The 27,674-nt window shown below is 42.0% G+C and overlaps 2 protein-coding genes across 2 annotated transcripts in view; one reads left to right on the top strand and one right to left on the bottom strand.

Annotated features, from left to right (window-relative positions):
* LOC129858385 (attractin-like protein 1) overlaps nt 1-27,674 on the top strand; it is a 345,360-nt gene that overhangs the window by 99,696 nt on the left and 217,990 nt on the right. Inside the window, exons 11-18 of the mRNA XM_055927569.1 lie at nt 5,134-5,218; nt 5,653-5,864; nt 12,832-12,950; nt 13,190-13,306; nt 13,472-13,604; nt 16,004-16,191; nt 17,459-17,672; nt 19,229-19,417. Coding sequence (XP_055783544.1) covers nt 5,134-5,218; nt 5,653-5,864; nt 12,832-12,950; nt 13,190-13,306; nt 13,472-13,604; nt 16,004-16,191; nt 17,459-17,672; nt 19,229-19,417 — 1,257 coding nt within the window. The remainder of the gene's footprint in view (nt 1-5,133; nt 5,219-5,652; nt 5,865-12,831; nt 12,951-13,189; nt 13,307-13,471; nt 13,605-16,003; nt 16,192-17,458; nt 17,673-19,228; nt 19,418-27,674) is intronic.
* The window catches only part of LOC129858393 (uncharacterized), a 168,300-nt gene that overhangs the window by 65,332 nt on the left and 75,294 nt on the right, over nt 1-27,674 (bottom strand). The gene's annotated exons all lie outside the window — the stretch shown is intronic.

Raw genomic sequence — 27,674 nt, 5'->3', positions numbered from 1 at the left:
ACACATTGGTGCTGCTGGCTTCAGGGTTAAGTGGGCGGGTGTTAAGAAGCGGGGCTTGGCGGGTCATGTTTCTGGAGAATGCATGACTCGACCTTCGCCTCTCCCGAGCCCGTTGGGGAGTTGTAACAATGAGACAAATTTGGGAGAAAAAAGGGGGTAGAAATTACAATATAAATAAATACAAATAAAGCTTGCGCTCTGTTCCTTGGCTCAGGCGGCACACCCTGTTCTTTCATCAAGTGATTATATTTTCTCCCATCAGACTATTCTCAATTTAATATTGTCTTTATTAATATGTACAATTTGTTTCGATTTAGAATGGCCCATTATCAAATGGATAGGAACAGGGGCAGGGGAAAAAATACATTAAACTAAATCATGCCAGGTAGGCTACTCTGGTTTTATAGAGGAGCAGAAATAGGCCTAAATAAAGTAGCATCTGGGATCCTCATATTTTTAGTGGCAACCGTCAAAACTCTTCTTTCACACAGGATTGCATATAGAAATGTCTGTGCTTATAAGAATAGTTATTTCACTCACATATTCCACCCAAACTCTGTATTGCCATGGGCTCTCCAACCATGTTTCTGCAGCTACACAGCACCTCATTTGGGAAATCAAGTGAAATCTGTTCTGGAACATCGATGGTAACATGTTTTCATAACGAAACGTACTGTATATAGGCATATGGATGTTCTACATGCAACGTCTTAAACGTTTTGAATGAATCATCACCTTAGAAAGCGCTGTCCAATTCGTTGGCTTTGAAACAACATCCACAATGACCATGTTTTCTACTCAGTTTCAACCTGTTGTTGAACTGCTTTCTTCAAATTGATCGATCACAGTGAGGTCAAAACATTTAGTTTTAAAAGCATGATGCTGTTTTGATGATATGTGTTTGATGTGATTTTCCATTGCATTTGCATTGATGTCAGAGTGGTAAGAGGGACAATAGAGCCCTGAGTACCAGTTCATTAGTGACCTGATGGTCGTTAGTGAGTTGTGTACCACCAACGCATGTCCAGAGTGCATAAAAGGAGGTTACCGTGACTCAACTGTCACGTGGAATTTGACTGTGGTCATGACTGCCGGTGTGGCGGTAATACGGTCACTGCAACAGCCCTACGCATGATAGATTATTCATTACCCCCTGGTCAAATAAAGTTATTTTGCCCTCTTTGGAGTTAGTAAGCTTTCCTCTGCAAGATATAAAAGGGCGGTTTAGTACTAAAGGTTTAGAGTTATGTGTGTGTGTGTACATGTGCGTACCTTCCTGTGTGTGTGTGTGTTTGGACTACCTGGGGTTTTACTCGAGATCTCGGGATGTGAGTTACAGCTCACCTTTCGGTGCTGACAGTAATACAGTGGGGATCATTAACACCCCATAAAGAGCTGCAGAATGGGAGCCGGCCAGATGGCGTCTGCTCTTTTATGAATATTTGTTTTGAATACAGTGACTCTGCAGGGGCATTACAGGACATTCTGAGCACAGGGAGGGAGGCAAGGGAGGAGGAGAGGGATGCGTCCTCAAATCTCTACAGCCAGGCCTTCCTTGACTCTGTTCACCAGCCACCCTTCACAAGTTTTACTGCACTGAGAGAGGAGGGGAGGGTTGATGGAGAATTAAAGTAGAGCGACGGAGTCAAAATAAAGAGCAAGATTGGGACTAGCGAGAGAGAAAGAGGAGACAACATTAAGTCAATGAGTCATTAAGGTAGTACATGTAGCAATACATTCAAAGAAAGAAAATACATTAAAGCGGAATGTTTATCCGCTAATTAGAAGATGTAGCAAATCCAGATAAGGACAAGATGTTTGAAGAACTTGACTCTGGAGAAGCTTTCTCCAGCAGTCATGGAGGGTCACTGCTCAACTTTCATTCTCAGTCATTTAAATAGCCAGTCCAATCACCTTGAGTAGGCCACTCCCAATGGATAAAAAGTCCAATGTCACTTTTGTAATCCGAAAGCAACTGATTGTTTTATGTTCAAGGTGTTAGGCTAGACTGATGCTTGGCTTGGGGAATGTGCTCTAGACTCTTCACTCAAGCCCAGGCAAAACCAATCTCTGTGATTGGAGCTCTGTTATATAGGCCAGTGTTTGGCCAGACATGGCCTCTTGGCGACCTGTCATTCATTATAGTCCCCGAGGACTGGGTTGTCACTGGACATTGTTGACTCATTTCATTATAGAGCCAAATGAACAATCTCCATTATCAGCCTCTTATAGAGAGGACAGGTTTGTGGAAGGCATTTTCCCTGTATTGCTTTTATAATAATGGAGCAAGTTTGCTTGTAAAACATGCCTGAACCTACAATAGACCAAAACATAGCTATAGTGAAGGATGCTTCTTACTCAAGTATAGCTGAAAGACATTGGAGCCTACTACAGTACATATGAGATGTGTCAACAGGTTTCTCTAGTTGAATGTGTTAAAAGTCTCATTTATTAGTTAATGGACTGATATAACTTCCTCTCGTCTCCGCTCGTCTCTCTGTGAGCTAATTAATTAGTTCCACCTGTGGAAGAGGCCTCTCTCTACCGCTCCCTCTCTCTATCGGCCCCACCACGCACGCTGAGAGACGGTTTTAAGCGCTAATTTGTTTTTGTTTTTCTCTGCTAACCTTGGAGGGGGAGAGCGTTATTAGCTTTTTGTGTTTTTCTTCTTCGAGAGATTTAATTCAGGTCGACACAGATGGCAGTTTTAATTTGCGTTTAATCCCCCCCCCCCCTCATTACCCCATCTTCATACTTCTAATTAGATTTGGGGGAAATGAACTCTAATTAAAAATGTTTTGTCCCCACACCCCCTGAAAGGCAACTGGCAGCGCCGTCTTCAACAAGAGTGACCTGTTTATATTGGAGCTCCAGACAGTGTCTCTCAAAGCAGCCCCCGAACACAAACACACATTTCATTAAGTTTGCCATTTGAATGAGTTTGATTTCCCCATCACTCTCGACTCAGATTTGCAGATTTGGTCTGCTGATTCTCCTGTCATCTCCCCCTGTCTACGTGTACATTATTCATGGTTCCTCTGCCAATATCCTGGGAGGAAATGAAATAGGGGGACCGTTGTGATAAGTATCAGTGAGTTTCATTATAGAGAGTCATCTCCAGCCATCTCCAGTACACCTCAGGTGGTTGGAAGACCCAATGGGCTGTCTGTCAGTGCATGTCTGGGGTATGGATTCACTCTAGCTCCAGGCTTCAGGATAGGTAGTAGGCCTCAGATAGTGCTAATGTCAGGATTCCAATTTAACTACTGGTGGTCTGTCACAAATACTTATTTTGGTCTGTCCCTTTAGCCACTGCATCACCTATGCACATCTCTATCTTATGCGACTTTCAAAAAGTACTGTATGTCTGAGTCTGACCAGCTGAGAGAGAGTGTTAGAATGATTGACGTTTAAACGCGATCACACCATGACCTGTCAGAGCAACTTGGTTTTTAGGAAGGGATTACATCGCCTTCTGATCTAGACTGGTGTTGTTGACTTGTCTTTCCCTTTAAACACGGTCCCAATTAGCCAAGCACTTGCGTGGTCGTTTGCAACCTGGCTGCACAATTAACTCCCAAGCACAGTTTATATTGGACAACTAATCTGGGTAAATGGCACATTTACATATTAATGCAATAGTGGACGTGTGGGTTGTAAAGCATCAGAAAGCTGTAAAATGAAATGCTAAAATACACAATCGTGATTAGAGCCATTACTCTGAACCACAGCCTAGAATCCCCAGCAGACAAGATCAATGGATGGTTAAACTGGTTTGTGAAGTCATATTCAGAGGCAGCCACATAATAAACAATTCAAAGACATTATGTTAAGAGGTTGGCGTTTATACTCTCCGAGGATCCCACTAACAGCGAGGAAACTGAACGTTGTCTCTCTCAATTTAACATGATTTGGCTCCTGATATTAACAAAGTGAAGAAACCGGCTTTGCCTGCTATCATTTTCTCTCTGTTATTATTTGTTTGCTCTGAGCAGAATGGTAGATAATCACTGACAGACAAATTGTCTAGCTCTATTGTGGGCTGTGCTGTTAGAGCTGCTCCAGGTAGACTTGTTGTAGCCTACCCACTGATCAGTGCGGTTCCTGACCAGGGTCCTAGGAGATTGGTAATCAAACTACCATTAAGGCCCTGTGTGCCCACCACCACCACCCCAGGATTGTCTAATAGCAGCTGCAGTGGATTCAACTTTAATTATGGTTATTTATGCAATCGTAAAAGGCATCTTTTCTAGCTGCAGTTAGTTGTTTATGATGGCCCTTTCTAGGGTATGGCCCCTAGTACTCTGCTATGCACACACACAGTGTTAATCACTGCTGGGCTTGACACCCAGCCCTATAGGGGACCATGATATTCATACAGGCCATTCTCCACAGCCTCTGTTCAAAGGATTCTCATACGTGTTAATGTATTATGTAATAATGAGTTGACACTTCCATTGTAGATTATGTGTGTGTGTGAGTGTGTGCAACAATGCAGACATGGTGTGTCTGTGTGTGTGTGTGTGTGCGCTCGCCCGTGTGTGTGTACCCAGTCTCAGGTTTCACAGATATTCTGTCTCAGTGGCTCTGGTACTTACTGTATTCTGTGTTTCAATATGTGCAGTAGGGTGGTATGGTACAGGCTTACTGAAATGAAATCCAAGCAAGAAAAGAACACAACTTTTCCCCTCAATCTGGGGTCCAGAGGGTTGCCTGTCACAGTTGCTTGGGTGACAGTATGAGTATGGTGTTGAGGGAGAGTCACAGTAAATAGCCAGAACAGCTCATAGGGCAGAAGCCTATTTCCTTTTTCTGTAGCATGAGGCAGCTTGATATACAAGTACACCCCCCTGGAAAGGATGCTGGTCTATTGTAGGGCCTTCACCCCAATATTTCTCCTTAATGCTGAGTGCTAAGCAGAGACACATCAAGACCCATTTTTACAGCCTTTGGTATGACTCACAACCTTCCAATCTCAGGGTGGATACTCTAACCACAAGGACACTGAGTTGGTCGAGAGTCGCAGTGGAGGTATCAATTTTGGGTATTGCGGTTCTGTGCTTGACCCTACACAAGATGATACAAGTTTCTACTGAAGCAAAAACGGATCATGTGCATGTTTGTTCTTTTCAGCTTGTGATGAATGGAAAGTCCTGCCCAGGCCAGATCTCCACCGTGATGTCAACCGCTTTGGCCACACCTCTGTTGTCAGCAATGGGTCAGTCACTCACATCCACTATATTGCCCCTCCGTTACATTTTTATTTAATTAATTTTTTTATCTCACAGTTTCCTGACATCAGTTTCCTCAGTGTTACCTGGTAATGATGTGTACTCTGAGTATTTCCTGCGTTGTGTTCTCGGTAACACTTTATTTGGATAGTTCACCTGTAGATGCTCTACAGACTAGCAGTAACATTTCAACTATCTACTAACCCTAACCTTAACTCTTAACCTAACCCTAAACATAACCCTTACCCTTAGCCCTAACTCTAACCTTAACCCTTACCCTTATTCTTAGCCTAACGCAAACCCTTACCATGACCTTAACAAGCAGTGTCTTATCAACAGATTGTTTGTTGATGGTATGACCATTTGCAGAGCATCTAAAGATGGAGTATCAAAATAAAGTGTGATTGTGTTTTCTCCCCAGGTCCATGTATGTGTTTGGAGGCTTCTCTGGTGTGCTGCTGAATGACGTGCTGGTCTACACCCCTCCCAGCTGCCAGGCCTTCGATGAGGAGCAGCGCTGTGCCAACGCTGGCCCTGGTATCCGCTGTGTCTGGTTTAGGGACCACTGTGTCCCCTGGGACACCGGCCATGCCAACGGCAGCGTGCCCGCTCCCTTCTGCCCAACACGCACCAGTACGTGTTGCATGACATTGCTCTGTATTCTGTATTCATAGGATACATGTGTTGACACATTTTTATCTGTATATTTGTCATGGGGGAGGGTCGGTTTTGCTTCCCCCTCTGGTAGTTAGCTGACTAATGGATACATGTAGGGCTGTTGCGGTGACCGTATTACCGACACACCGGCGGTCACGAGTGATGAAGGCAGTCAAATGCCACGGGAACCTTTAGTCACGGTAATTAGGCTTCTCCAAGCTCTGATGCTGCTGATGGTCATTAGTAGCCTAGCAAACTTGCTAACTGCCTGGTACTCAGCAATCTATTGTCCCTCTAATCACTCTGACATCATTGCAAAAAAAAATCCGCTGCCCCTGCTTCGGTACAGGTGCATGATAATGGTCCATTCCAAATCAAAACAAATTTCACACGTAGTATTTAGTATATGTAAAGACAAGATTAAATCAAGAATAGTCTGATGGATGACAATATTAGCCTATCACTTGTGAATTATATATTATCTGTTGTGAATGATGCCCAGCATAAGAAAAAATGATATTCGCACACATCATGTAGTCTAGCCCATAGGCCTATATGTTTTAATAAGGTTTGTATCACAACTAAAATGTCCAAATAACTTAAAATTAAGCACATAATCCGCTTTACAAGGGGTGTAGAGCCTAACTGGCATACATAAGCAGCGCCTGTTTTTGGGAAGATAATTTTCACCATAAAAATGCACCTTTATAATAAAAGCATTACATGCATAATTGCATTTGTGGTCACTTTTGATAATGTTTTTTTCTGCTAATGGAACTTTCCCGCTTATAGCCTACTAACGTGTGTGTATTGCTGCACTTAAAATGTGAAGAAATAGCCTAATAGTTTATCAACATTTTAAGCTAAACATTCTGATTCTAGTGGTATTCATTTGAGATCTATCGAATCCCAAAACTATGTTTGGAATATTTATTTCTCACACAGAATAGAATGTCGACCTTTGTACTATGGGGGATAGTAGATTGACATAGGCTAGTGCTTTTGTTGTTCGTTAGGCCTACTGATCTTGTTGGCTGACAAAAAGTAAATGTGGACATTTCTTCCAATATCTTCAATATGCACCTCGGAATTGGATAAGGACGCGCTCAGTTGCGTCCCCGATGTGTGGGTCTTCACTTGTAGCCTGTGAGAAAGACCCGATCACGTGATGGAGCACTTAGCATTCAGGGAGAAGGGCACAGCGGCCACTGGCCATAAAACGGCATGGGTTTTTTAAAGGTGTATTACGGCCACACAAAGGGGATGCCGCCGTGAAATTCTAGGCATTATCAAGTGCTTGTCAAATTGTGAATGAGTGACTGATGTAGTGTGTACAGCTTGCGCACCCACTTTCAAGCTACTTTTTTCAAAACATCATTAGTCGCATCATGTAGCCTTACAATGTATTAAAAATCAAAACATATAGCCCAACGTTTGTATTACAACTAAAGTTACATTAATAACTCTCAATAATCATATAGTAGTACCTATTTATTTGTTAACCGCTCAACACAGAATAGCTTAATGTGCGTCCTTCCTCAAATCGTTTGGAGAAAATATCCTTTCTATTTTATTCAGCTTTGTTCAATTATATTCTTCATACTATAAAATAATGCCATGGAATTCTAAGCAAATCTTGCCTGCTAAATGAACTAGTGTAGCACACAGCCATTTGGCATAGCCAGATCAGGACCTAACATAAGGACAACTCAGAGTATGCTATTCTGTTCTTCTGAAATAGACATTTTCTTCATATCATGCTTCTTTAGACCTGTCTAAAATAAATAATGGATTTATTGTGAAGGTGTAGGCTATATTACATGGATTTATTAGACTTTTTAACATGTAGAAGGTTCCGAAGGTCTGCATCAGCAGCTTGTAGGCTATTTGTGGAAGGCAGGAGATGCTAATTGTGTTTATGTTAATTAACGGTCAATTACCGTGAGACCGACAGTTATTTGCTTGTCAATCACTGGCTGACAATTTTGTGAACCCCACAGCCCTAGATACATGTTCAATAGTTGAGTCGTCCATGATAGAACCAATCCTCATTTCACATCAAACTCTCTTGTTCCTACCTGCCTCTTATACTGTGCTGTATGAATCATTACCCTTTTTGAGAGTAATAATAATTCGGATTCCTCGTAAGGCCTGTGTACATAGTGGTGGGAACAAAAGGTCAGGACCAACACAATTATCCCATTCGGAGGGCAAATACAATTATGCTGGAAATACACTCACAAGGTTGCAGAAACACCTGTATTGTGTTTTAGAGTGTTATCGGAGGTGAATTGGACCGGTGATGAACTAATTAAATGACTAATTGATGACAGATTATCACACTGTTTATCCTCTGTCCTTCTCTAATCGTTCATTTGTCAGTGGCTGCTGGCATGGAGAGTATGAGTTGAAATTGGCTCTACAGGGCAAATAGAAATGAAAGGCATATTGAGCTAGACCCATCTACCTTTTTGTTTTCCTACTGAGAAGGTGGTGTTGCAGGGGGCATTTTCATGTCAACCCTGTTTTTGTTTTTCTTGATTAAGTCAATGGCGCCGAAGGGGATGGCTGCCGTTTTACGGACTCCTAACCAACTGTACTATTTTGTTAGTTTTTTCACATAGTTTGTAACTCATTTTGTACATAATGTTGCTGCTACCGTCTCTTATGACCGGAAATAGCTTTTGGACATCAGAACAGCGATTACTCACCTCGAACTGGATGAAGATTCTTTCTTTAATGAGTCCAATGCAAAGGATATACTGCTTTGTCCGATCTACGATTAAGACTATCCTACCAATGGATGCTACGCTACAGGACTCTTTTGCTAGAACAGACTGGATGTGTTCTGGCATTCATCCAATGGCATTGAGGAGTATACCACCTCAGTCACTTGCTTCACCATTAAGTGCATCAACGACGTCATCCCCACAGTGACCGTATGTACATATCCCAACCAGAAGCCATGGATTGCAGGCAACATCCTCACCGAGCTAGGCTAGAGCTGCCGCTTTCAAGGAGCAGGACGCTTATAAGAAATCCTGCTATGCCCTCAGACGAACCATCAAACAGGCAAAGATTCAATACAAGACTAAGATTGAATCCTACTACACCGGCTCTGACGCTCGTCGCTTGTGGCAGGGCTTGCAAACTATTGCGGACTACAAAGGGAAACCCAGCCACGAGCTGCCCAGTGATGCGAGCCTACCAGACGAGCTAATGGCCTTTTATGCTTGCTTCAAGGCAAGCAACACTGATGCATGTATAAGAGCACCTGCTGTTCCAGATGACTGCATGATCACGCTCTCCGTAGCCAACATGAGCAAGACCAAGGCCAGATGGATTACCAGGACGTGTACTGAAAGCATGCGCGGATGAACTGGAAAGTGTCTTCACTGACATTTTCAACCTCTCTTTGACCTAGTCTGTAATACCTACATGTTTCAGACAGACTACCATAGTCCATGTTCCCAAGAAAGCAAAGATAACCTGCCTAAATGATTACCCCCCCGTAGCACTCACGTCGGTAGCCATGCAGTGCTTTGAAAGGCTTGTCATGGAAACCCTAGACCCACTCCAATTCTCATACTGCCCCAACAGATCCACAGATGACGCAATCTCAATCGCACTCTACCATGCCCTTTCCCACCTGGACAAAAGGAACACCTATGTGAGAATGCTGTTCATTGACCACAGCTCAGAGTTCAACACCATAGTACCCAGAAAGCTCACCACTAAGCTAAGGACACTTGGACTAAATACCTCCCTCTGCAAATGGATCATGAACTTCCTGAAGGGTCACCCCCAGGTGGTGAGGGTAGGCAACAACAACATCTGCCACGCTGATCTACAACACAGGGGCCCCTCAGGGGTGCGTGATTAGTCCCCGCCTGTACTCCCTGTTCACCCACGACTGTGTGGCCAAGCACGACTCCAACACCATCATTCAGTTTGCTGACGACACAACAGCGGTAGGCCTGATCAGATAATGATGAGACAGCCTATAGGGTGTAGGTCAGAGACCTGGCAGTGTGGTGCCAGGACAACAACCTCTCCCTTGATGTGAGCAAGACAAAGGAGCTTATCATGGACTATAGGAAAAGGAAGGACGAACAGGCCCCTATTAACATCGACGGGGCTGTAGTGGAGCGGGTCGAGAGTTTCAAGCTATCATGGTCCAAACACACCAAGACTGTTGTGAAGATAGCACGACAACACCTTTCCCCCTCAGGAGACTGAAAAGATTTGGCATGGGTCTAGGTCCAACAGCTTCTACCCCCAAGCCATAAGAATGGCCACCCGGACTATTTACATTGATAACCCCCCTTTGTTTATACTCTGATGCTACTCACTGTTTATTATCTATACATAGTCACTTTACCCCTAACTACAGTTGAAGTCAGAAGTTTACATACACCTTAGACAAATACATTTAAACTCAGTTTTTCACAATTCCTGACATTTAATCTTAGTAAAAATTCCCTGTCCTATGTCAGTTAGGATCACCACTTTATTTTAAGAATGTGAAATGTCAGAATAATAGTAGAGAGAATGATTTATTTCAGCTTTTATTTATTTCAGAAGTTTACATACACTCAAATAGAATTTGGTAGCATTGCCTTTAAATTGTTTAACTTGGGTCAAACGTTTCGGGTAGCGTACCACAAGCTTCCCACAATAAGTTAGGTGAATTTTGGCCCATTCCTCCTGACAGAGCTGGTGTAACTGAGTCAGGTTTAGTGGCCTCCTTGCTCGCACACGCTTTTTCAGTTCTGCCCACAAATTTTCTATGGGATTGGCGTCAGGGCTTTGTGATGGCCACTCCAATACCTTGACTTTGTTGTCCTTAAGCCATTTTGCCACAACTTTGGAAGTATGCTTGGGGTCATTGTCCATTTGGAAGACCCATCTGCGACCAAGCTATAACTTCCTGACTGATGTCTTGTGATGTTGCTTCAATATATCCACATAATTTTCCTCGCTCATGATGCCATCTATTTTGTGAAGTGTACCAGCCCCTCCTGCAGCAAAGCACCACACACCATGATGCTGCCACCCCCGTGCTTCACGGTTGGGATGGTGTTCTTCGGCTTGCAAGCCTCCCCCTTTTTCCTCCAAACATAACGATGGTCATTATGGCCAAACAGTTCTATTTTTGTTTCATCAGAGCAGAGGACATTTCTCCAAAAAGTATGCGCTTTGTCCCCATGTGCAGTTGTAAACTGTAGTCTGGCTTTTTTATAGCGGTTTTGGAGCAGTGGCTACTTCCTTGTTGAGCAGCCTCGTTTTACTGTGGATATAGATACTTTTGTATCTTTTCCCTCCAACATCTTCACAAGGTCATTTGCTGTTGTTCTGAGATTGATTTGCACTTTTCGCACCAAAGTACGTTCATCTATAGTAGAAAGAATGCGTCTTCTTCCTGAGCGGTATGACGGCTGCGTGGTCCCATTGTGTTTATACTTACTTGTTTGTACAGATGAACGTGGTACCTTCAGGCATTTGGAAATTGCTCCCAAGGATGAACCAGACTTGTCTTGTCTTGGTCTTGGCTGATTTCTTTCGATTTTCCCATGATGTCAATTAAAGAGGCACTGAGTTTGAAGATAGGCCTTGAAATACATCCACAGGTACACCTCCAATTGATTCAAATGATGTCAATTAGCCTATCAGAAGCTTCTAAAGCCATGACATAATTTTCTGGAATTTTCCAAGCTGTTTAAAGGCACAGTCAACAGAGTGAATGTCATTTTCTGACCCACTAGTTACCTTGACTAACCTGTACCCCCCGCATATTGACTCGTTATTGTTTTGTAATTTTCTTGTGTTACTTTTTGATTGTATTTTTTTACTTTAGTTTTTTATTTCGTAAATACCTTCTTGAACTGCATTGTTGGTTGAGGGCTTGTAAGTAAGCATTTCACGCTAACATGCTGACCAGACCGGACATGTTGCGTGCGCGAGCGTTGCAAAATAACATTTTAAATACACATTATTCAATTTTTGCACCCACACTGCTCGCGCGCGCCAACGAGCGTCTGCGATCCCAAGGGCTAAAATATAAGTAATTCCTATTTCTGACGCAGATCGCGCTGAATGTCCTGCCTCTCCAATCTCCTCATTGGTTTATAGAAGCAGGTACCCACGTGCCATCTCCTCATTGGTTATACCCACATGGGTGATTGAAAGACGAAATGTTTTGCCGGTTGTCGTGGTAAAAGTGTAGATGTCGATCACCATATCATTTCAAAGATGAAAAATCCTGGAAGGAGAGTTGACTAGAAATTATTCGATCTTGTGCATTTCAGGTAAAATAACAACTCAATGTTTATATCCCAGGACAAATTAGCTAGCAACAGCAAGCTAACTAAATAGGACAAATTAGCTAGCAATTGCAAGCTAACTAGCTAAATTGCCATACATGGTTAATGCTTTTCGACCTGTCCCCAAATTAATGTCATTGGTTCAGAGTTTGTTTTGATATTTTAACCTGCGTGTCGTGATTGCGTTTGGTGTAGGGGGACAAAATACATTTATGCACGATGGAGCACGCGCGCAGCCGGTTTGGGTTCCGTGTAAGGTCTACAGCTGTTGTATTCGGCGGATGTGACAAATACAATTTGATTTGATTGTGTCTCTTGACCTGCTTTTCTCTGGTATTGTTTCTCTCGCTAGACTGATATTATGCACAGAATACACAGAATCCTGACAGAGAGGACCATGTTGGACAATGTCTCTGGCATTCTCTGTTCTGCTACAGTTACTACTGATCCTGAACTTGACCTCTCTTTTTGACTGGGTTCTCTAACTCTGTTCCGGCCGGCAATAAAACTGTCTGTGTCCCCTTTTTCTTTTTTAAGCTGTTTTTTTAAAACCCCACCCCCAGACGGTGCAGACTAGACTAACTGTGTTCTGCTGTTAAACTGTGTCGTCCCCCGTCCAGATAGTGAAGACGAGAGGTGCTTCAGGTTCTCTGACTGTGTCAGCTGCACTGCCAACACCAATGGCTGCCAGTGGTGTGAAGACAAGAAGTGCATCTCTGCTTCCAGCAACTGCACTGTGGTGAGTCTGCCTGCAGGGGACAGTAGTGAGACAAAACAGTCACAGCTAGGCTCTTATTAGCTAGAATTGTCAATTAATTACGCAGCATGAATAGTCAGGCAGCTTGAAGCTTGCCTTCTACTGAGTCACTACTTAACTCTTGTTGTAGTGTACTAAGTCGCTATTATCTCACCTGCTTGGCTAGCAGTGTCAGTTAGCCTAATGCTTGGCCCTGCTGGCTCCTCTGTGTGTGTCTATAGCTGACCCTGGAGCTTGCGCAGCAGCATAGAGGTCCTCTGTCCCTGGCCCCTCCCCCGTCCATGCTGTCTGAACAACAGCTCTCTGTGTGGAAGCAAGGGGCAAAGAGGATGGGACATGTGGGTATTCCATACTGTTGCAGGGGCTTTTCTATTAATGCCAAACCATACTTTTCTGTTCTACCAGTGCCCAAATTTCAGATTTACATGACCCCAATACTATGACGTAAATTCACCATAATAATAACTATGTAGATGTTTGATGTTTGTACACTTTCTTTGCAGTCTGTAAAGAACTTTGTCAAATGCCATGTGAGAAATGAACATATCTGCAGCAAGCTGGTCAACTGTAAGAGCTGCTCCCTCAACCTCCACTGTCAATGGGAGCTTCAGCAACAGGAGTGCCATGCCATCCCTGGTGAGAAAGAACACACGCACACACACACACACGCACACGCACACACACACGTCTTCCAAAAACTCCAAACAAGCAAGAACTCTGCTTAGCTGACTACCTGTTTGATAGCTACAAGCAAGTTTGAATGCTTGGAGAACTTATGCTAATGTTTGATTCATTATCAACACTCTTGTAGCGTTTCCCCAGGGAAAACATGTTTTCCCCCTGTCTCTAAAGTGGATTTATTGCTCTCATTTTTCAAAGCTCCAGAAGGAGTACAACACAAAAACACTCACAAACAAACACGTACCCACGCGCGCAGGCGTAAGCAGATGTGTACACACACACACACACACACACACACACACACACACACACACACACACACACACACACACACACACACACACACACACACACACACACACACACACACACACACACACACACACACACACGTCTACATACCTCCAAATACAGTACATCCACAAATACACTCTCCTCTCCAGCGTGGTGACGGGATGTAGGCCAATTATAATTGTTTACTTGATGTTATGAAAATGGAGCCTCAGCTGACTCACAAATGAGAGCCCAGTAAGTACAGTGTCTTCAGAAAGTATTCACACCCCTTTACTTTTTCCACATTTTGTTTTGTAACAATTTGGGATTGAAATGAAAAAAAAAATATTGAAAAATAAAACACTAATATATCTTGATTAAGTATTCAACCCCCTGAGTCAATACATGTTAGAATCACCTTTGGCAGAGATTACAGCTCTGAGTCTCTGGGTAAGTCTCTAAGAACTTCCACACCTGGATTGTATAATATTTGCACATTATTATTTTAAAATGTTTTCAAGCTCTGTCAAATTGGTTGTTTATTATTGCTAGACAGCCATTTTCAAGTCTTGCCATAGATTTTCAAGCCGATTTAAGTCAAAACTGTAACTAGGCCACTCAGGAACATTCATTGTCGTCTTGGTAAGCAACTCCAGTGTATATTTGGCCGTGTTTTAGGTTATTGTCCTGCTGAAAGGTGCATTTGTCTTCCAGTGTATAATGGAAAGCAGACAGAACCAGGTTTGACTAAAACCAAATCAAAATTGTGTAGAAATTATAATGGACCTATGTTCATACAGTTTATTGACTGTCCAGCTGGCTAATAATCACTAGACAGTCAGGGACCGTAGACATTCCCAAAACTAAGGATGGAGAACACATTTTTTTATCCAATTTTGACAGCAAGGAAATATAACACATTTTCAGTGTGGCCCTCCGGACCTCATTGAAGACCGAATGCGGCCTCCGGGGCAAAATTTGTTTGACACCCCTGTTCTAAAGACTTTAACTCTAGCCATGTGTTTGTTACTGTTCATGTCAGTACTGCTCTCTGGTTGGACATCTTTTCAACAGCCTTTTATGCTTGAAAAAAGGGTTTCTTTCTTAGTCTGATGAAAATTATTTGATGGTGGTAACCATTATCCAACTTTGATTGTAATCAGCGCAAGTCTCCAAAATAAGCAGAGAAATTCCTGAGATGAAACTGGAGTTGTTTCTCCCTTATTCTCTGCAATTTGTTGCTTATTAACTAAGGTCTCGTCCCTCATCTGTGTAGTTTTTCCCACTGTTTGATGTATCTGTCAGTCAGAGCACAACTGTATACTTGTGCTTGACAAACACTTACTTGTGTATTCAATCAGGGTGGTCGATGCAAGCTTCTTTGAAGCATAATCCATCATTTTCAATCTATATCTCAACTGATTGACTGACTGTTCTTCAATTCACACAATGAGGTCAGGGCCGGTCTGAGCTTTTTGGAGGCCCTAAGCGAGATTTGGTTTGGTAGCTCTCCACCTCATGGGCAAAACAGTGCTAAAGTTATTTTCCTGAAATTCTACACATTTTGCCATGGGGCATAGAGCAAATGTTGCAGTTTTAAAACACATTACATGCAATTCTACCCATTTTTCCATGGGGCGAAGAAAAATATGTGCAGTTTTAAAGAGAATTCTCTGCAATTCTACACATTTGCAATAAAATATGCCATGTTCATATGATATCTGAGTGAGAGTGACTAACACAATCAACGGGGGCCCCCTGAGAAAAACTGCTGATGCACTACCACATTTTTTGTTAGTTAGAATGTGTATTCTACTATTCTAATTCTGAACAGTAAGTTGAGACGCCGACTGAGTTCCTAAAAAATATATTTTTTTATAAGATATTTGTCTATCGACTTTGCTTTTATATTAGCAACATACTTGCTTAATGTGTGAGTAGTGAGATGCATATCAAATGTAGTTGAGATCCTTGAGGGGTGTTTAGTCTTCCAGTTGTGTGAAGTCTGTACACCATCCAATTGTGTGGCCCAACACAGTCAGAAGCCTGGGTCTAAATTACTGTTCTCTCCCTGTCCACAGCTCAGCTCTGTGGGGAAGGCTGGCACCATGTTGGGGAGGCTTGCCTCAGGATCAACTCCAGCAGGGAGAGCTATGACAATGCCCAGCACTACTGTAAGAACCTGGACGGGAACATAGCCTCCCTCACCACTGCCAAGCAGGTGGACTTCGTACTGGACGAGCTGCAGAAGTACCAGCTACAAGAGAAGGTAAGGGAAACGCCTCTGTTTAAAATAGTGTGTTGTTTTAAACATAGTACTTTATCAAGGACTATCATATGGAATGTACTTTTCCAAGTCGAAGGCCTGAGGAATGGCCATGCCAGACCTCATGAAACTTACCCCATGATAATCTGAAACCCAACATGTTGAACACATGTTGAAGTCTTAGCTTATTTACGGCTGAATCAGCCCACATCTGATCCAGTGTTTACATGTACATCTAGACTAGATTTCCATGATCCCAACCAAACTTATATTTGTTTTCTCAAGAGTGACACTCCATGTTTATATCCCCACCACACATGCTGACTTTTCCAGTGATTGCGCTGTCAGGAGGATATGCAGGAGCAAATATTTGACTGGTGTGTGGTTAATTAAAAAATAGAGCAAGAGGATCTCTCGCTATGGTTTTGGGGTGGAGTGTTTAAGCAGCTTCTGTCTGTTCTTTGAAGATGAACACTATTGTTAATATTTAAGCTCACCTTGGTTGTTTTAGGATGCAGAGGCAACAGTTTTCCCTCCTCTCAGCTCTTTTCTGACAGTTATTTGAAAGTAGCTGATGCTCTCCATGGCTACAATAATCAGTTTGCTTTTCTTCCCCAAGAAATGTATTATTTTCCATCCCAGCCTGTAATAGGAATTTTGAATTAAAGTGCATTTTAGTGTACAGCAACACGTTTTTCAGGATTTGAATCATGGCAGTCTCCTTCGATTACTCAAATGTTATGCTCTCATAAATTTTTACTGTGTGATAGATCATAGCCGGTGTTAGCCGGCTAATTAACCATTTATTACAGGTAAAACTTTTGAGACGTTATTGCCCATTTAAGAAATAACTCAAACACACAGACATTTTTAAAAGTCAAAATAAATACCTTAGTTTAATGACTCTGGCCTCTCTTGGTTTTATGGATTGGTGTTGGCTGTAAAGTCTGAGGTCGAGAACTTTCCCTGTAATTATAGCAATTTTCCCAACGGTTTGATTTAAGATTTCACATAATCATTGCATGAATCAAATATGTATAATTTATGTTGAGAAAGAAATAACATGTTTCCATACTCTTACTGGCCCTCAACATGCTATGGAGAATAGAGAGAATTCTTATCTTACATTTCAGGATTTTAACCCCCCTCTCCCTTTTCTCTCTCTCTCTCTCATATTCTTCATTCTTTCATCTTTCTCTTCACCTCTTTCTCCATCCATATTCACCTCCCCCTCTCCCCTACCTCTTTCTCTCCCCTCTCTGTCCTGTAGAAGTTAGCTCCGTGGGTGGGCCTAAGGAAGATCAACATCTCGTACTGGGGCTGGGAGGACATGTCTCCCTTCACCAACTCCTCTCTGCAGTGGCTGCCCGGGGAGCCCAGCGACTCAGGCTTCTGTGCTTACCTGGAGAGGGTAGAGGTGGCAGGGCTCAAAGCCAACCCCTGCACCGCCACAACTGATGGACTCATCTGTGAAAAACCAGTCGGTGAGAGAGGGACTGGGAGAAAGAGGGATAGGGAGGGAAAAAGGGAGGGAGGGAAAGGGAAGGCGAGATGAAGAAGAATGAAGGTGATGGTGATTGAATAATAGAGACTAATTCTCAAAGGCACCTGTAACCCTTGTGAATTCCATGAGGCCTCGAACATGATTATGTCATTATTCTAAAGCTCAATCAGGCACTACTGAATTAGAGTGAAAAGTTCACAATCATCATCATCATTGACAAGGAGCCAAATTCACTAGTGAATTTAAAAGGGGATAGAGTGTTAGTGGTGAGATATTGTTTTAGGAAGAGCATCCTTATGACTGGAGAAGATCATAGCCTGGAGTGTTTGACAGCAGTGGTGTAAAGTACTTAAGTACAAATAATTTAAAGTACTACTTAAGTCGTTTTTTTGGGTATCTGTACTTTACTTTACTATTTATATTTTTGACTACTTTTACTTTTACTTCACTTCATTCCCAAAGAAAATATGTACTTTTTACTCCATACATTTTACTTGACAATCAAAAGTACTCGTTACATTTCAAATGTTTAGCAGGACAGGAAAATGGTCCAATTCACGCACTTATTAAGAGAACATCCCTGGTCATCACTATTGCCTCTGATCTGGCTAACTCACTAAACACAAATGCTTTGTTTGTAAATGATGTCTGAGTGTTGGAGTGTGCCCCTGGCTATCCGTAAATGTTAAAACAAGAAAACTGTGCCGTCTGGTTTGCTAAGTATAAGGAATTTGAAAAGATGTATACTTTTACTTTTGATACTTAATTATATTTAAAACCAAATACTTTTATACTTTTACTCAAGTAGTATTTTACTGGGTGACTTTCACTTTTACTTGAATCATTTTCTATTAAGGCGTCTTTACTTTTATTCAAGTATTATAATTGGTTACTTTTTCTACCACTGTTTGACAGTGGCTGACCGTCCTTCCCATCATGGCCCCTGAGTGACCGACCGTCCCTCTCAAGCATTCAAGGAAACTGGAAACACGAGCAGGCCCGTCTGACTCACAGTCTTATTTTGTCCGCTTTTAGCCGCACTGAACCATGCTTGGACTCATTTAGGAGCCCAGAATAGCTGGGGAGCCGAAGAAAATGACGCCTCAAATGTGCAGTTTTGGCCGCCGTACTTCCCATAGCGCGACTTTGCACTGACAGAGAGTGGAAATATGTAACCAAAGACATCCTGCTGTTTCTTATTACTTTTCTGTTTCCTCCACCACTGTGGAGTTGTCTCCCACTTCGATACAACCTGCCTGCCTAAATCAGCTCAAATAATGGGGTCGGACTGAGGGAGGAAATTACTATTGTTTACCGTCTGCTCATGGGTTAAATTACTAATTTAATGTAATAAATGGTACATGAATGGTTATGGGTATACCTGCTGCAAAAATACTCTGTCCAAGGTTGAGGTAAGATGTCTATGTTTTAGAGGCAGTGCAAATGTACATAAACTCCCACAGATTATTTTTAGCACTACTTTCAGGCTGGGCACAGACGTTATTTAAATATGATTTTATTTTCACCTTTCCACAGTGAGCCCCAATCAGAGTGCCCGCCCATGTAAGGCGCCCTGCTCCCTGCGCACCACCTGTGCCAACTGCACCAGCCAGGCCATGGAGTGTATGTGGTGCAGCAGCACCCAGCGATGTGTGGACTCCAACGCCTACGTCATCTCCTTCCCTTACGGACAGTGTCTGGAGTGGCAGACTGGAGTCTGCGTCTGTGAGTATACAGGTCAAAATATCCAGCTTCCACTGTGTGTGTATCTTCAACACAACCTCCAAAAGAATGCGGGCAAATAGATTATTGCAAACAGTCTCTCTCACTCTCACTCTCACTCTCACTCTCTCTCTCTCTCTCTCTCTCTCTCTCTCTCTCTCTCTCTCTCTCACTCTCACTCTCACTCTCACTCTCACTCTCACTCTCACTCTCACTCTCTCACTCACACACACTCTGGCTCACTTTATGTTCAAAATAGTCTCAGCTCCTGTGTGTTAGTAGTGAATTCCTCAGGGTTAGTGTTGCTCAGTGAGATCAGACTCCCTTGGATGTTTGCGGACTCATTGCGCTCTACAGTCAATCAGGTGGTTCCACTTCCCTAGACCCTTAGGTGTATGCCACCCTGGTCTCTGTCCCTGGGTACTATGGGAAAATCAATAACGTATCGACGTGCATCCAACTCGAAAAGTATATGCCCCGCTGTTAGTGTTTCCTTTGCTCTAAAAGCCCTCCGTTAAAGGTCTGATCTTGATATATAGATCCTGTTGTGTCAGATAACCCCCAGACTTTGCTGCGAGAGATAGGTGCACATAAACAGGATATGTGTTTTACGCAGTGGCACTTTTGAAACTCATGTCAAGCAGATGTTGGTACCAACAATAACACGTTGTGAGTTTCTGTTCTTATAGTCCGACGCAAGGAGTAACATGCTGTCAGCCGTCTATGGACTCTATTTTACCACTTTTCATCATGTGAACAATTAAACAAATAGGGAAAGAGCTTTCACCACATTTTGCCATGGTCACATAATTTGCTTGAACACCCCCTCGTTATACCACAGCAGCGACAGTATTCACAGTGCGTGACATTATGTAAAACAACAATGGTATGCACAATTAGGCCACATCCTCTCAGTGCCATTTCACCAGGGGTGTTTGAAGTCCTTACCATTCAGCTACTGAGTGATGGTCAGTGTGCTTGTGGAGAATTCGTATTTTCTGATTACACTAAACTCTCTAGACAAACATCTATCGGTTCTGAGTTTTGGGGAATGTAATTAGGCAAATTGTACTATTGCTTTTATTGTCCTCCAGAGTAATGCAACTCACGGAAGCTTGACAATATGGATCCAATCAAAATGGAAATTAGTTGATGTAGGGTCGGTGTGTATGCTAAGCCCATATCAGGCTTTTGGCTTCAGAACGTAGAGATAAAGAAATGTACTGTTACAGCAAAACACAATGTGTCATTGTGCTAATGTGTTTTTGTTTTCAACATGTTCATTTAAAGGAATGTCATAGTTCGCCTTAAGATTATTTTATCAAGTTTAGGGATTTTGTAGGGAGAGAACAAATATACAAAATGTAATTATTATTCAACTCCATCTGTGTATGTTTGCCTGTTCACTTCAGCTGAAAATCCTTGCCAAGATTTTCCCTTCAAGGTTGCCATTTCTCAATCCACAGTACCTTTCCATATCTTTTTAGGTAGGTGGTACTTGTGTTTTGGTTTTGAGGGAATATTGGGAGAAACAGGAAGCAAGATTAACTTTTTGGTCTACTAGCCAGTAGCCACAGGATGTATTTATCTTGAAAGGCCCGGGGGAGGTCAGCGACTCCAATCTGGCTGTGCTCCTGAAAGAATGTCCCCCTAAACAAAATGTGATTCTGCTGCTGCTCCTGGAAATGGTCTTTCTTCGCGTTAAGGTCATATTTCAGCAGGTAATTAGAACACAGCCCGGCCCCTGTTCTCTTTAGTTAGGTTCAGCATACCTCCTACACACACTCGCACGCATGCACACGCACACACAAACACACAAGCACACTGGCATCCGATGAGGGCAGAGCCCACTTATTTGCATCTCAGAGTGATTTTCCATCCCCATCCATCTGCCTGGCACACCACCCCACCAAAATGTCCAGCAGCATTAACCTGACCAACACTTGCATATGTTAATTTAGCAATCAACCATCTTCCGCCTTGTGCTTTGAGCTCACACAGAATGCTATGTAGCAATGGAAAGAAACGTGTACCCAAATGCGCTTCAGCCCAGCATGAACACAAAAGGAATCAGGTGCTCGACTGAGGGACTTGGAAATCCCCAAAACATTCCTTACCCAAGGACATTTCAACGGGTGACTATCCACGTAGCTTATGTTTCGGCGTAGCAATAGAACATCACTCTAGTTTCCCTACAGATGCTTCATTCAGAGATCTGTCATAGAGCAGGAGAAACGTCGTTAATAGTTCTTTAAAGACAAGCTGTTCTAAAGACAACCCCAGCATTGGTTGAGAGAACAATACTGCATATTTATGGAGGTGTTGTACTGTACCACATAGGCTTCTGTTCTGTGATCGACAGAGTGTGGGCTGGGTTATGTTTATTTAAAAAGTTCTCAACACACAATGGAAAAAGACAGAATATTAATGAGGATAGGGTACGAACCTCCTTTAATATGAAGTAGATGTCAGAATGATGAAATATTTAGAGTTTGTAGCCCCATATGATCGCTTATTGAACTATCGTCTCTGGTATGAGTAAACCTTTAAAATGAGGGATTATGCTATTTGGTTCTTGCTACTTGGAGTGGCATTTTCACTTGAACTTTAAACAAATACAAGAGCCCTTTAGAAAGCCTTAAAGCTGTTAGAGTTTAGGAAGATAATATTTCCACACTGTGTAAACTACTGCCTCTCTGAGGCTGGGAGAGGGAAGAGGAGAGCCTCTGTGTTTGTAATTGTGAAGCACAAGATTGTGGTTGGAGAAAAAGACAGGAGAACCTAGAAATGAATCAGCACCATGGTTGAATAATGCAACAGGGATAGACTCTGAAGCACAGCATTTGGGGAGAAAATTCAACAAACACTTGTTCTGCTTATGGAAATGGCTGCAGTTAAAAACTCAAACTTCTGGCAAAAATGCTAATTCTATCATTCACTCAGCCAACTCCACACGGCAGTGGAAGAGAACATCTTGGAACTTCCTCATACCTTTTGGTCTCTTATGGGTTCTTGTTGAGTTACCTTGTGTTTCCTACTTCAACCGTGTTTCACAGCTATTTGTTCATGTTGTTGTGCTCACAACCAGTTGACTTGTTTAGCTACTCCATGATGGCCAAACCTGAATAAACTATCTGAAAGGCCCCAGTCAATCATTTAGATTTATGATGTATTATTATAACCAGGTTATAAATATTGGATCACAAACAAATGTTTCACTCTTATGCTCGACAACAAGTTCAAAGAAGGAAACTATCAAGTTCAATCTCCCAGATGTTGTCAAAGAAAACAGATTTAACTGACCCACCAAGCTCACCTCTGCTTCTGAATCCTTAAGTTATGGATTGAACATTTATGTGTAAGCATTGAATGCAGTAAAATATGTAATTTCACATTGTTTGTTTGAATGTCAGAAGCATTGTATGAATACCAATGTATCCTCAATAGAGACAACGTTTATGGAAAGGAATTAAATTTATTTAGGAAAGAAGAGGTCAAGCTATTGGAAAGAAGTAATAACATTTCAAGTTTTAAATCTTATTGGTCGTATGTACAGGATACACATGGTATAAACCGTCCAAGGAAATGCTTACTTGCAAGTTCCTTGTCAGCAATGCAACAACAATGAGAAGTAATAATGATAAGGGCACGGACATAAAGTAAATGGCTCAGTAGAATAGAATAAACATTTTAGCATAAGTATAATACAGTAATGCATAATTTATAGTACAATATTTACACATGTATCAGGGAAGGGGAGATTGGGGGGCAAGTGTTTGAATTGTGCAGTATTAGCCATAGTATAAAATACATACATAAAAATTGTTTATAAAATAGTATTAGCAGTAGTATAAACATATATAATAGTATAAGCGTATAAAGGAGGATGCAGGTTGTACTAATGAAATAGCCTTTATTGTGATGTGACTACTATGCTTCATCAAGGACAGGCAGTTAAGATTATATTTAGTAACTTTAACTAAATTGGTACTCTCTATGTCACGCCCTGGCCTTAGTATTCTTTGTTTCATTTATTATTTTATTTTGGTCAGGGTGTGACATGGGGAAGGGATGTGTTTTTTGTATTGTCTAGGGTGGTTGTATGGTTTAGGGGGTTAAGTAGAGTAGATGGGTTAGTGTTCAGTGTAGGTGTCTAGGAAAGTCTATGGTTGCCTGAATTGGTTCTCAATCAGAGACAGCTGGTTATTGTTGTCTCTGATTGGGAGCCATATTTAAGGCAGCCATAGGCTTTAGCTGTTGGTGGGTAATTGTCTATGTTGAACGTTTGTAGCTTGTGTATGCACTTACGTTTGTAGCTTCACGTTTGTTGTTTTGTAAAAGTGTTTGTTTCGTCATCTTTAATAAAAGAAGATGTCTTAATTTCCCGCTGCGCCTTGGTCCTCTCTCTCACCCATAGACGGTCGTGACACTCTATGTATTTGTACGTCAGAAGTGTCTTTGAAAGCACGGATGTTTTAAAGGTTACATACAGTACCTAAATGTTTATACGGAGAGTAAATGCACCTCCATAGAGGCTTTTTGAGCTAACTTTGTCCTCTAAACTGACCAAACGCCCTCACTTTCTTGTTAAAGTGCCTATGCTGCACATGTTAGTGTTCAGTAAATGCATTAAGCGGATGTAAGTTGTGTTTGGTCCTGGGGGCCTTTATGTTGGGGCTATGGGATGAACAGACGTTTGCCTCTCCTTAGGCTTAGGGGCTTTACTCTTTGTCGTCAGCCAACCACCTGCTTTTGTCAGACAGTCCGACGGGTTCCAATATGGCTGCCACCCGCAGCCCTCTCCCTTCTCTGATATACTCAACAAAGGCACGTTTGCTAAAATGTAATGCTTGCAAAATGTCACTCTTTGGTTGGAAGGCCTGAGTCAGAGTTCAGCTTTCAATAGATAAAGTGAAGAGGGTGTACGTGATAAGAGCTTACAGCTCTATGATAAACACACTTTTTCAACTCAAGCCTTGATAACCTTGGCAGCTCTTGATAACCTTGGCAGCTCTTGATAACCTTGGCAGCCCTTGATAACCTCGGCAGCTCTTGATAAACTTGTCTCAATAACACACATTTTTAATCCAAAAATACCCCATTGTCCTAAAGTTGGGAATCATTTCTCTCTAAATGAAAAACCGTAAATGTATCCCCACCCTCTAATCCATTAAATAATGAATAAGCTGGCTATTAGATTAAGAGTCAGTGGCTGTCTAAGAAAGTGTTGGAGAGCATTACCTTCCACTGCCAAGAGAATTCATTAAGTAATGAGTAACAAATGTCTACTTTATTTATGTGTTGTTTAGGTGGATGGATGTAACAGTGCTTACTTATACTACTGATTAATGTTATCAATAGCAGCCAAGTATTCTATAACCTGTTAGGGGTGCAGCCCGACACCGGTACACTTATGACAACATCCAGACCAAAGTGCAGGGCGCGAAATTCAAAAGATATGTTTTTTTCAATATTTAACTTTCACACATTAACAAGTCCAAGACACCAGATGAAAGGTGCACATCTTGTGAATCAAGTCAACATGTCCTATTTTTAAAATGTTTTACAGGGAAGACACAATATGTAAATCTATTAGCTAACCACGTTAGCAAAAGACACCACTTTTCTTACTCCATCAGTTTTTTACTCCATCAGTAGCTATCACAAATTCGGCCAAATAAAGATAAAAATAGCCACTAACCAAGAAACAACCTCATCAGATGACAATCTGATAACATATTTATTGTATAGCATATGTTTTTTTCAAAAAATGTGCATATTTCAGGTATAATTCAAAGTTTACATTTCAGCTACAATCAGAAATTGCACCGGAAGCAGCCATAATATTTACAGATACCAACGTCAAATACCTAATTACTCATCATAAAACATTTCTGAAAAATACATAGTGCACAGCAATTGAAAGACAGGCATCTTGTGATTCTAGACAATATTTCCGATTTATTAAATGTTTTACAGCGCAAACTAAATGTAGCGTGATATTAGCATAGCAGCAATAGCAAGAAAAACTTGGGCGCCCACGACCAGTCAACATGCACGACAGATATATGAAATAACATCATAAATTGGCTCTTACTTTTGCTGATCTTTCATCAGAATGTTGAACAAGGTGTCCTCTGTCCAGATGAGTCGTTGTTTGGATTCAGAATGGCAAATTTCCCTCTTCACTTAGCATTGGCACCTGCCAAGGGACACGGATTACTCCAAAGTCAACAAAGTTAGAAAACGGAACACGGCAAAACTCCCGAAAAAGTTTCAATAATCTGATTAAACTATATTGAAAAAACATACGTTACGATGATATGGTGACATGTATCAAATCAAATCTATGACGGAGATGTTCGTCTTTCATAACCACAGCTAAACATAAGCCATATCCGTGTCCTCTTTCGCACGCTCCAGAAACAGGATATGGACGGTCACGTCAAACAAAGATCTTTTATTCCACCTCAGACCAAGGTAGACACAAAATTTCTTCTCTCACCGCATCTAGACAACCCGGGGAAGGCGTAGGAAGTGTTTGTAGACTCCTACGTCACACGCCCATGTATAGGCATGAGGTTGAACAGAGCATAGATTTCTGACATTTCACTTCCTGTTCAGGAAAAGTGCTGCAGAAGGATTTCTGTTTCACTCAGAGAAATAATTCAAACGTTTTTAGAAACTAGAGAGTGTTTTCTATCCAATATTAATAATAATATCCATATTGTACGAGCAAGAATTGAGTAGGAGGCCGTTTGAAATGGGCACGATTTCACTGGCTACTAATCCAAAAATATCCCATTGTCCTAAAGTTGGGATTTATTTCTCTCTAAATGAAAAACCGTAAATGTATCCCCACCCTCTAATCCATTAAATAATGAATAAGCTGGCTATTAGATTAAGAGTCAGTGGCTGTCTAAGAAAGTGTTGGAGAGCATTACCTTCCACTGCCAAGAGAATTCATTAAGTAATGAGTAACAAATGTCTACTTTATTTATGTGTTGCTTAGGTGGATGGATGTAACAGTGCTTACTTATACTAGTGATTAATGTTATCAATAGCAGCCAAGTATTCTATAAGGGACTTTACAATGTGTCTAAATACGCTGAACAAAAATATAAACAAAACGTGAAACAATTTCAAAGATTTACCATTCATGTAAGGAAATCAGTCTATTGAAAAAATCCATTAGGCCCTAATCTATGGATTTCACATGAATACATATATGCATCTGTTGGTCACAAATACCTAAACAAAGAAGATAGGGGTGTGGATCAGAAAACCACTCAGTATCTGGTGTGACCACCATTTGCTTCATGCAGCGCGACAAATCTCCTTCGCATAGAGTTGATCGGGCTGTTGATTGCGGTCTGTGGAATGTTGCCCCACTCCTCTTCAATGGCTGTGCGAAGATGCTGGATATTGGCGGGAACTGGAACACACTGTCTTACACGTCGGCCCAGAGCATCCCGAACATGCTCAATGGGTGGTGAGTATGCAGGCCATGGAAGAACTGGGCCATTTTCAGGTTCCAGGAATTGTTTACAGATCCTTGCGACATGGGGCCGTGCATTATCATGCTGAAACATGAAGTGATGGCAGCAGATGAAAATGCAATTGCGTTTGTTGTCTGTAGCTTATGCCTGCCCATACCATAACCCCACCGCCACCTTGGAACGCTCTGTTCACAATGTTGACTCCAGCAAACCTATTGCCCACACAACGCCATCTGCACAGAACAGTTGAAACCAGGATTCATCCATGAAGAGCTCACTTCTCCAGCGTGCCAGTGGCCATCCAAGACTTCAGTTACGAAGTCGAACCGCAGTCAGGTTAAGACCCTGGTGAGGACGACGAGCATGCAGATTAGCTTCCCTGAGACAGTTTCTGACAGTTTGTGCAGAAATTGTTTGGTTGTGCAAACCGACAGGTTCATCAGCAGTCCGGGTGTCTCGTCTCAGACGATCTAGCAGGTGAAGCCTGATGTGGAAATTCCTGCAGTCAGCATGCCAATTGCACGCTCCCTCAAAATTTGAGACATCTGTGGCATTCTGTTGTGTGACAAAACTGCACATTTTAGAGTGGCCTTTTATTGTCCCCAGCACAAGTTGCACCTGTGTAATGATCATGCTGTATAATCAGCTTCTTGATATGCCAGGTGGATGGATTCTTGGCTAAGGAGAAATGCTCACTAACAAGGATGTAAACACATTTTTTATACGAATGGAACATTTCTGGGATCTTTTATTTCAGCTCA

This window comes from Salvelinus fontinalis, chromosome 1, assembly GCF_029448725.1.
Source record: "Salvelinus fontinalis isolate EN_2023a chromosome 1, ASM2944872v1, whole genome shotgun sequence".
In the NCBI taxonomy this organism is placed as follows: Eukaryota; Metazoa; Chordata; class Actinopteri; order Salmoniformes; family Salmonidae; genus Salvelinus; species Salvelinus fontinalis.
Note: the sequence above shows the minus strand (reverse complement) of the source record. Positions and strands in the feature narration are given on the sequence as shown.